At 41.8% G+C, this 11,654-nt stretch overlaps 1 protein-coding gene across 1 annotated transcript in view; it reads left to right on the forward strand.

Moving 5' to 3' along the window:
• KCTD15 (potassium channel tetramerization domain containing 15) overlaps positions 1 to 8,436 on the forward strand; it is a 38,702-nt gene extending 30,266 nt beyond the window's left edge. Inside the window, exons 4-5 of the mRNA XM_009572704.1 lie at positions 1,854 to 2,159; positions 7,896 to 8,436. Of these exons, the coding sequence (XP_009570999.1) occupies positions 1,854 to 2,159; positions 7,896 to 8,051 (462 nt within the window). The 3' untranslated portion in view covers positions 8,052 to 8,436. The remainder of the gene's footprint in view (positions 1 to 1,853; positions 2,160 to 7,895) is intronic.
• The last annotated feature ends 3,218 nt before the right edge of the window (positions 8,437 to 11,654 follow it).

Consider the following 11,654-nt stretch of genomic DNA (forward strand, 5'->3'; position numbering starts at 1 on the left):
GGGAAGGGGGGGAAAATACCTTCCGTCGAGGCTTCTTCTTTAATCTTCCTGTTGTTTTGTATAGAATCATAGAATCATTAAGGTTGGAAAAGACCTCTAAGATCATCGAGTCCAACCGTCAACCCAACATTACCATGCCCTCTATCTTCCGTCTCCTTCCGTATCTTCCGTCTCCTTCCCATGAGTGTGTTTGTTGCCCTCATTTCTTCCCACTTGCTCTTACCATTCATTTCTCTCTTTCAACCGTCCTTTTTTCCTCCCTTAGTGGTGCGCATATTGTCCCAGCCTTAACAGACATCAAAGAGATGTAAAGGATGGGATGTCCCTTTTGTAACCTGATAACCTTGCTGGTGTCACTGTGAATATTCATACATCTCCAGGCTGTAGGCAGCCCTGGGGTGAAGGAGCACCTCTCCACTACCGGCAGTGGGTCTGTGGTGCCAAGTTTGAACACCGCTAACTGCTTTGGTTCAATAATATCCTGCAGCAATAGATTTTACAGGTTAATTCCAAGCCACTATGAAGTTGCATCTTTTCGTGCTGCACATTCATTGGCCTTTGATTCCCCCTTTTCCCTAAGTCCTGGAGCAGCAGCGCTGCCGTTATTTTTCATGTAATTTTGGTGCCCATTTCTTGATTACTTCTTGTCATGCCCTTCTTTCCAGCCTAAATGATTCCCGTCATTTCACTGTTGTGATTTTTCATTTCATTTCATTGCAGTGGTGGAGAACTGGCCTTTATGTCCAGGTGTTGACCTACAGCATACTCCACAAAAGTCACGTACCGTACCTGCGGTGCAGCATTTCCATCTGTAAACAGGCGTAAGAGCCAGGAAAGCAAACGGCAGGTCTTTGGAGAGAGGAGCTGGTGCTGTGCTCTTGCTGCTTCTCTTCCCTTCAGGAGGCTGAAGGAGGCGGTGGGGCCGGTGTAAGCAAACCGTCCCTGGGTGCTTCCCCCTCCCTTTCTTCTCTGGCTTGGTCTGATGGGCACTGCTGCCTCCTCGGGTCTGGGGGGCTGCTGACACCCTTTACCTCAACGTAGTGTCATGCATTTAAGCTGAGGTGGGAAGATCTGTTGGAAATCTGATTAAAAGTTATTCATGAGGACGTGCAGAAGACATCTCAATCAGTGAACTGGGAATTGGATCAAATTGGGAATTTGAATTGCCCAAAGCCCACGTGAGGTGATGGACAAATGGCTGGGAAGAACTGTTTCTTTTAAGCTGTTGGAGTGCACAGCTGAGCTCCCAGCCAGTGGGATGGTCATTACCTCCGTATAATTTACCAGGCTTGAAAGTACCTTTAAATACATGAATAATCATGAAACACAGGGAACAGCTGAGCTGCTGCAGCTGAATTTCAGACTCGGCAAAGACAGGTGAGAAGTGAAGCTGAACTGACATCTCCATCTCATAATATGTGTGTGAGAGGTGACAGTGAAGCCCGAGATCTTCTGTTGTAAGATCAGAAGTGACTATCTGAGGCCAAGAGTGAAGATTAGGGCTCAGGACATCTCCTCTTACATCAGCAGGCTTTGCTTATTGCAGCCAGTTATTTTGATTTCTTAATCCAAAAGTAAATCCTTCTGGCATTGAGCTTGTGGGATAATAAATGAAAGAATAATTCAGTGCAATGGGAACTTCACGGTCAGCTCAAATAGATTCAACACTAACACCGTGTGGTTTTCTGTGTAGGTGTCAGATGAAGACAAAGTATGTGGATACCTGTTGCCTTTGCACTCTTGCTGACAATACATAAGCCTAAGTAGGTCAAACAGGAACAATACTCATTTTTAAAAGAGAACTATAAGCATTTCTAGTTTCTCTCTCTCCCTCTCTTTTTTTTTTTTCCCAGGACTTTAATCTTTTATATGAAGAAGCAAAGTATTACCAGCTGCAGCCAATGATTAAGGAACTTGAGCGATGGAAACAAGAGAAAGAACAAAGGAAACATTTCCAGCCTTGTGACTGCTTGGTCGTAAGAGTGACTCCAGATCTGGGGGAAAGAATTGCATTGAGCGGGGAGAAAGCTTTAATAGAAGAGATCTTCCCAGAGACCGGGGACGTCATGTGCAACTCCGTAAACGCAGGCTGGAATCAGGACCCTACCCATGTTATTAGGTTTCCTTTGAACGGATACTGCCGGTTGAATTCAGTGCAGGTAATGGCCTTTCGGTGCTGGCTCATCTGTTTGCTGGGGTGTTTTTTTTATTATTTCTTGTTCAATTATATGCAAATTATTTGCTTCTGCCCAATTACCTTCAGTGCTTATACTGCAAGGAGACATTTTCTGCCTGGTGAGATCACAGTCTTTCAGGTTTTCCTAAGTCTAAGCAGAAAAATAGATTTAGATTTTGTGTATGTTAGTGCCATGCTGGTCTCATAATGGTGTTATACTGATAAATGCTAATTTTTTCATCAATGTATAGCCCACAGCAGGTTTTTTTTTCCTCCAAAGTGCCCTCAGGAAGAAAGAGAGAGTTCCAAAAACTACAAAAAAAAATCTCCACACCATTTTATAGAAAATGCAACAATGTGTAAATGCATAATTTATGTCTCACTCATAATTAAATGATGGTGCCTGCGGGATGGACTTAAAAAAATTGATCTCTGCACTTTTTTTTTTTTTCAAAAGGATGTTCTATAAAAATTGCCCAGAGTATTTTAAACAAAATGTATTTCATTTTACTTGGAGTTTTGACATTAGGTTTAAAATTAAACATATGAAACAAAAGAAGATAACTGGACAGATAGGTGGATGGCAGCGGAAATAAATACGTGGCTTGTGTTTAGGCAGCAGCCTTATGGGCGAGAAATGCCATTTCACAAGGGATCAACGCCACTGCGGCCAAAGCTTTGGTGTTGCAACTGTCCTTGGGCTGCGGAGAAGGAACGGTGTTGATGATTCTGTTAACTTCTGCCTTAATTAACAAGGGCAAAACAGAACTCTTATTTTTTGCATGTACGTCTTTAAAATACACTGCAAATACTTGTATTATGGGAAGCCTCATCAGCCTATAGGGGAGTATTTCCAAAGTTACTGTCCTCTGCAGAGGTGCTAACTGGGCTGTGGGGAATGCCTTAGTGGTCTTGATGAACTTCCCTGTGGGCAAATACCCACCGAAGAGCTGGCCCATGGGACAGGCTGGCCAGACAGGTTGGGGAGGGAGGCGTAATAGCAAGAGAGGGCAAGAACCTAGAGCCCTTGCTTACCTGTTACTGCACAGCAAGCTGAGGCGCCCTCCATCTCCCACACTGCCAGTTGACAACATTTTTGGGAGACCTGCAGTTACCAGGATATGTAAAGGTGGATGGAGTCGTTTTAACAACCTGCATTTGACACTGACACCTCCCTCCCTGGGGCGGCATTCCGTGGTGCACCGTGCACCAAAAGACGCTTTTGTCTGAAACCATTCTAAACCCAGCTGGTTTCGGCGATTCTTGGTTAAAGACTCCCAAGTGTTTTATTTGGTTGAACTTTAACAGTCCGATGCCTGAGTATAATTTTGCACATTCCTTAGCAATTTCATGTTTGGCGAGGTTTAGAATGGGCTGCCCCAAAACTAGAAGGCTGGAGGTGGGTCAGAGGCAGATCCGTTTGCTGGCAGTGGGAACTGTGATGAATTCATCGCTGTGCTGGGTGGAGAGGGGAGCAGCTGCAGTTTAGCTAAGGTAAGTGCATAGGGAAGCGTGTTCGTGTCTCAGCCACACTGTCCATGCGATACAGTTACATGCATGCAAGAAATTAGAATAACTGAAACAATAAAGGGTCACTGTGAGCCACTGCCAGGCTCAACACTGCAAGCAGCCAAAGCGCTGGATGCCCACATGGCTTAGCACTTGGCTCTATTTTATCCAAAGTGGCATACTGGTAGGAAACGTGTGCTTGTAGTAAAAGCTGAATGCTAATTATTATTATGATTATTTGAATGTGTTTTGAATTCAGTCAAAATTCAGACCGAATCAAAGAGTCTCTTTGCAGGTTTGTGTTGTGAAAAGAGAGTCTACAGTCTAAATAATATTATTAAATTACATCATTTTACTAAATTACATCATTTTACTATATAATTAATAGAAAGCGTTTTCAAACACTTTCTGGAAAATGATGCATTTCTGAGACCAAAGGCTGATGAAATCAGCAGCTAATTATCATTGGCTCTGATGGACTCTGGTCAGCGCATAGGCACTGCCCTTCCCCTTCCCAGGATTCTTTTGGCAAAACAATATTACATCAGAAGTTGGAAGTACAGTGAAGTAAATGCACAGAGTTAAGGGAGATGGGTTAGAAGGGGTAGTGGTTGGAAGAGCAGAATCGTTTCCAAAGAATCTCAAAGAGGGACATGGTAAGTCTGCCTGCTGTTTGCTGAGATACATCACTTTTGTCTCCTTGTGCCCTGCTGAATGTATTTGGTAGCACAACTGCAAATACTTATAAATTCTTCGGATCTTTGGAAAATACTTTCATTAAATGTTTTGTGTCAAGAACTCTGCATATAAAACAAAGAACGTCAACATTGAGTAGGTAGTGGCAGCCAAAAAAATACAGTAGCTCAGTAGCTCTTAATTTAATGCCCATTTGTAATTACATATAGGTATAGAGTTTTCTTAAGACTGACACTGTTTTTTCAACTTCTCGCAACAGGTTCTGGTGAGATACATGAGCTTACCACATGAGCTTACCTTAGAGAGAATTCTGTGATGCTTGTATGTGTTGAACATCAAGTCTTCATAATTAAGAAAGTATTCGTTAGTATTCTGCAAAATTTAAATCAAATGCAGTAAGTGAAAGTATCATATTTCTATTTGGAAAACCTTCTGACAAAATCAGATGTGCTCAGAATACTGGAAGACAGAGTATATTAAATCCTAGCACAAATCCTCTATTTAATATTGTGTGTGTGTCTTCCTATACGTAGGAGAATCACAGCTGATACTCATTTACTTTTTGGCATATTCTCTTTGGAGATTTACAGGAAAGTAGCTCTGATTTGATTCAGAGATGCTTACTGGTTTCCCTCTGTCTGTATCTTACCTTCAGAAAAAGTAATGCACATAGAGCCAAATTCACTAAATGGCATTTAAATCTGTTCATGTTCAACATGCCGTTTAGTCTTGTGCACGCACGGGCGCATACAAACCAGTGCTCAGCGCACACGGAAGAAGCCTTCAGGAGCTTTTCTCCATAGACCTGAGCTCAACCTCATCCAAGTTACACTTAAAACTCTACCATATTTAAACATTCTCTGCATTGTTTACAGGATTTGGCCTGGTTTGCTTCTTGCTGAGAAAATTGATGATACCAAGGTTTTTAACACCAGATTATAGCCTGCAGTCTAGTCCTTCGAGCGCGTAGGTAGCAAAAATGAATCGCTTTGTTCTGCGTGCGGTGCTCTAAGGTGTAATGTCTACCTGGATTGTGTGTTTGCAGAGAGCTGGCTCGGTGAAGAAAAGTCCTATGTTAACATGCAGCCTTCCATAGCTTTGGACCGAGGCAAGCCAAGGGCACCCCCGTGCTTGTTTTGTCTTACAAGCAGATTGATTTTAAAAAGTTTTTAGCAAGGATTTTGAAGTCATGTCTCTCTCTGAAATCTTACCTGTCAATCCTCTGTTTCGCTATCCAGTTAAATGGAAGAAGCCTCCTTTCCTGTAGCTGGGTTGCCTCTTGTCTTCATCTTGCCAGGTCTAGGAACAGGAATGCACAAAACAGTCAAAATACACTCCAGCCTGTGAAACAGCCATCTAATGATGACTTATTCCTCCTTCCCTCTCAAACTCTTGCCTTCCTCTTTGAGCAGGCACAGGCGCTAGTGTCTGCACCCCATTTCTGTCCTACAGGCTGCGTACAGCCCGGACAAATAAGAGAGTTGTAAGCTTTCTCTCTCTCTCTCCCTCTCTCTCTCATATATTTTGATAACCCACTCTCCTCCCCACTTCTTTTAATCTCTCCAGGTTTATTTCTCTTCCATACACTGGGGTGCTTTTTCAATCTTTCAGTTCTACAACTTTCTTACGGTATGAAGTATATAAAAATCAGGGCAAAAGTCAGTGAGATTTGGCAGAGGCGACTTTCTGAGAACGTAAGTCCCTGTGTCCCAAGGCCAGGCAGAGCTCCTCAGGCAAGCTGATTTCCAGCAGATTCTGCATGGCTTAGGCAAAGCTGTGCGAGAGCAGCTCCTTTCCTTCGCCTGCCTTTAGCAGCCAGAGTAGCAAGTACAAGATTTTAGTTACCACTAGAAACCCAAACCGCGGATTAAAACGCAGATGGCTAACACAGGCAACCTCAAAGGAGGGTTCCCATGGATTAAAACCAGCAAATGCTGCCATGGTTTGCATTGTGCTATGATACCACCTTGGATACAGTTGTGCTTTTGAAATCAGTTACTTTTAATAAGGGCTCCAAACTGATGTTTCTGGAGAAAGCAACGCCAACATTCAGTCAGAAGCAGCAGTGCACTAAGAAATGCACCTTGGCCTCACGTGGGTCTGTGTGCGAAGGCAAGGGCAGAGGTCTGGTGTGCAGATCTTTAACATAGTCAGCTTGGGCCTTGAAACATAAGACTTTTACGTACTATTGCAGTAGGTGTAACTGCTGAAGTGCTTCACAGGGCTAGTAAAACCAAAAAAGAAAGCAAATTCTTTCTATAACGTAAACCTGTGAGAGCATACAAGTTGACTCCGTCTGAAGTTGGGTGTATTGCTTAGACACTTCTATAGGTTGAGTGAACAAGTTTTTAAATAGCTTAGTCCGTGTCGCTGTGGGTGGCAGATGGCTGTTAGATGAAGATGCTGGTGTTACTAAGTTCATGAGGTTTAGTAAATCATCAGGTTCACTTCCCAGTGCAGTGGGCCCATGTGCTGTAGCAATGGAAGTGGTACCTTGGGCCAGGCTGTTACAGGACAGTACAGGCTGCTGCCCCTTGATGGCATTTCTCAGTAGAGAAAAACACAGGAACCATTTTTCCAGGCTACTGCCCAGGACTCAGGAGAGCCGCCAGCGGGAGGGAGGGAGCACGGCATCTCCTCCGGTGGATCTTACATTGCAGATCTGCCAAGGGTGGATCTGGCATCCATTCTCACCTAATGCTGAGAAAAGTCCGTGTGTGTCCTGCTCTGCTGGGAAACTGTATATCAACATGTTCACCCATGTGAAAACATGGCCTCTATCCTATTGCCAAGATCAGTATATCCTAGGGTAATGTGCTGTGTGACAGTCTCAGAAATTAAAGTTGCCTCTGGGTTCCTTAAATTCATGCATCTAAATTGCACCAACTTTTCTTTAAAAGGAGAAAGAGAAAATACATATTTGGGCAATACAAATTAACCTCTTTCTTGGGCCAGAACGTTTCCTTATTGTCCACGTCTTGGCTCCGCATCCCAGCCCTGCCATGCTTTGCTAAAAGCAGTGCTCCCTTCCAGCGAGGGAAAATCACAGCTGCGATTTCCGTGAAGATCTGCTGGAAGTGTCACTCAGGCTCCTAATACATTTCATCTGCCAAGGAAGAGCTGAGAAATGTTTTCAGCCCCTTTCTGTAAGACTGTTCATGCTACTACTGAATAATGGGCACTTTTGATTATGACTTAAACCTGATGTTGCTTTCTATAAGCAGTGAGATAGCATCAATATCACCACAGTCCAGTATTTTACTATATAATGTACTAAGCTGCTCTGCAGAGTGCTTATTTGTTTGATTAATTTTTGTTTTCTACAGAGGTTTGCTGAGAGCGAGACTTTAATCACAGTGTAGTCATTTAAGAATAAGTTACAGAATTATAGCTGAATAATATTCATTCAACGAGGACTCGAAAGACTAAATCCATCAGTTAGATGCAGTGCTCCTGAATGTTTTTATCACTAAAATTTGCTAAATATTAATCTGATTTTTTCCCCACATTGCAGGTGCTCGAAAGATTATTTCAGAAGGGATTTAACGTCGCAGCTTCATGCGGTGGTGGGGTGGATTCCTCTCAGTTCAGTGAATACGTGCTGTGTCGCGAAGACAGACGACCACAACCTACCCCAACAATCAGAATAAAACAGGAGCCCCTGGACTAGACTCTACCCGTACTCCTTTGTAACCGTAGAAGTGTTTAATAGTCCCTTATGTGAAATACTAAGGATTTGCAAAACAGTATTAGCAAACAGATTTTGACTTTATGTTGCCAATTAGTGGTATTCTGAAACTACCTGTCACATAGCCAGCCATGAAATGTATTTGAAAAACCAGTTGTCCGTTTTTCACGATGAAATTCCTGAGCATGCTCAGCATACCAGCCCTGCTGGCAGTGTACTTTGGGCTGAACAGCTGTGGTGGTGAAAAAGGCAAAGCTTCATAAACCCCTGACCCTAGATTGGACTTCTGCAGAAAGACCAATTAAAGCAATTTGAATAGATCAGCAGGAGAAACGGTTCTGACAGCCTTTCCAATGATACCCCGATGCTGTGACGCGTGGAAGTGGGCACCTCCGAGAGGAAGATGGTCCACTAAAAACTGCACTGAGTATCCTCCCTGACTGCCACATCTCCTTCATATCAGACGTGCTTTACACCTCCATACATTACGTTACACTTCCGTGATTGTACTCACTCATGCTAGCAAATGGCTTATTTTTATACAACATTTCCAACTGAAGTATCTCTCTGTGGACAGAATCCAGAATCAGAAAAGGACAGATTTATAGTCAACTGGTGCTCAGTACTAAAAAAACCCACACAAATGAAACAAAAAAGCGACAAAAAAAATTGACAAGGCCGATTATGGCAATATTTGTAAAAGTAGGGATCTGGAAGCACAAAATAAAATGCCATCCGCCATCACACAAGGGTCACATACCTAACGCGGAGCTGTCGTTCTCTTAAAGCCAGTCTTGTTTTGACTCGGAAACTGTTAAGTTTTGCCTCATCAAAGAAGCGTGGTTCTGCCAAGCAAGCTCTGCCACCCCTTGTTACTCATTTACTAACGATGTTATAAGCCCCCATTTAGGAGGAAACATTAAGAATTTTGGACAAGCCTACCCTTTATGGGTCTGGAATTTTTGCAAAAAGATGTTAAATCCTCTACTGCCATTGTCCAATGAAAGCAGGCCACCTTTTGTTTAGATTGTTTTTCCTCTATTATTTTAAACTATTATTAAAATACTGATTCTGTAGCTGCCCTCTATCTGTGTAATTTTCTCTTTAACAAAGCCCGCTGTCTGCAGGAGGTTACTGCTCCTTCCATGAATCAGTATCAGCTCTGACTTGCAGGGCTTCCTAACTCAGGAGACAGCACCATGTTTGCAGGTGCAAGGTTATAAATAGCATTCTGCTAAATCCTGTTTATTGCTGTTTAGCATGATTCATGTGTTAATCACAATTTAGTTTCTCCCACATTAATTTATAGAATACTGTTGTAGATGCTGAATTTTAATTAAACTCTTTTTAGATGCATAAATACGGCCATATAGAACAAGGGACAGAGTATTAAATGGTCAACAGTTCTTTAATGCCAAATGATTACAATCAGACAAAATTAAAAAATCATGTTTTAAGACTAATATTCTCAAAAGCGATGAGCTGTACTGAATATCCAAGGTACAGTCTAGGCAGGGGTCTAATTTTGGAAAAGGGCTGGACACCTGTCTGTGGAAAATCAGACCTCTCAGGTTTTCTCACCTTGGTTACTCAACTCGGAAATCTCTTCTGGAAATCTTGGCCGATATGTATTGGCCTGTTAACTTAGCAGAACAGTTGAGCAAATCTGTCTACTTTAAAAGAGTTGTAAAGTTATTTTATTTTGTGGTTTTATACTTGTACAACATTCTGAAGTTGCTAGGCATTGCCATATTTGAATATATGGCACAACATTCACCTTTGTATGTAAGATATCTGTAGAATTGTATATTATACATTTAATATTGTAAAGAACTTAACGTATAATTGTCATGTATTTGTGTATGCACATTTCTTATACAGTACTTCATGCCATAAACATTTCTGTAAAGTAAATGATCAAAAACAAGCAAGTAGGGTGGAACACTCACTGTATCTCCCATGTCGTTTGAAAGAGGTGAGAACTTTTGATTGCGTCTTCTCCGGCCTTTTGCTCCGTTCAGCTTGATGTAGCCATGTCTTACAAAAAGAAAAAAAAAAGTGTTTTATTTATTACTTTGAGACATTGAGTTCACTTTAAGTTCAAATAATCCTTAAAAATCCGTTAGCTTTGTGTTTTTACCTATATACACTTCTGCCAGGGAGAGTTGGCACTAGCAGCGGCTGGGTGCCCGTCTGTCGGCGCATCCTCTCTGTTCGTTACCTCTCAGCCAGGGGAGAAGGGCCAACGCCTCACGTTTACATTTAAACATGGGCCCAGTTCTGCCACTCGTACTCAGGCCAAGCCTCTCCCGAGGTCAGCGTCTGCACGTGGGACCAGACGCCGCGTACCCGCCGAGCGCCGAGCGCCTGCCGAAGGCGCGGGCAGGCAGCTCTTACAAGCCTGGGAGCAGGATGATGCTTTTCGATGTACGTAGAATGCTATTGAAAGTATTTGTGGTTGGTTGGTTTGTTTTTCTTCAGTTTGGTGTTTACCGTATTTTTTTTATAGCTCAATAAAGCAGCTCCGGTACTTAGGGCAGCTTGCTAAGGTGGCATCGTAAAGGGTTCCAGGCTGCGCCAGCCGAGTTAAATATGAACTTGAGATGGAAAGTTTGAGCCATGACATCACAACAGTGACTGCAAAATAGCACTAAGGCAAGGAAGACATGTGGAAACAATCACTTTGTTAGAAGAAGTATGCCTTTAAAAAAAAAAGTTAAGCTAGGACATGTTCTTTTAGTTAGTAACTTCAGGTCACTTATTTAAAGTTTATTACAGTTTCATTTATATCTTTTTTACTTATTTCCCTATATTTTTAGGCAGCAATATCAGCAAAAACTGATTTGAATTTTTACTTCTGGCCTTAAACCATAGCAACATAACTTAATTAAGAACATTGCTCAGCGTGGCTAAAACAGGTTTTAAAATATCACAGAAGCTCCAGTAAAGCTGTGGTGTGCAGCCAGCAAATGTCTTTATTATGAAGGCCAAAAAGTAAATGTAGCCTGGTTTTTTGCCTAATTCAATTGAACAAAATTGTTCCAATTCTCTTTTGCTGAGCACTGAAACTGTGGCTTGAACACGAGTCTTCACTAGCACTTTCTGTACAACCCTGTTACACCACTGTGCTCCCAAGTCTCGGAAAGAAAGCAAAAGAGAGAATGTTATGTTGTGCTTATTGGACTAATCGCTTTTGAGAAAGCAACTGTTGAGTGCATTCATTCACTGTATTAATAGCATCGAGGTTTGTTGACAATTTTATTAGATGTTTGACAAAGGATAAGAATCAGCACAACAAAACATTGAAGTATTTGGTTTTAATATTTCTTTGTGGGTATTCTGTTAATATTTTAATGCAAAATGTTTCTGAACAGTGCGTAAGAACTACAAGACAATGTGAAATTCATGTTTGATAAATTAATACTGTATGTCACTCGATGTGTTACTTTAGTAAATTGTTTTATTTCTTTACAAAATAAGTACAAATAAGGGAGTATGTTTTCACACAAATTGGGGGTATTTACGAGTATGTACAGAAATCATCAAAATAACGTAATTCTAATAAACACAAGGCCTTTATAAACA

The sequence above is a fragment of the Fulmarus glacialis genome, unplaced genomic scaffold (assembly GCF_000690835.1).
Source record: "Fulmarus glacialis isolate BGI_N327 unplaced genomic scaffold, ASM69083v1 scaffold33042, whole genome shotgun sequence".
NCBI lineage: Eukaryota > Metazoa > Chordata > Aves > Procellariiformes > Procellariidae > Fulmarus > Fulmarus glacialis.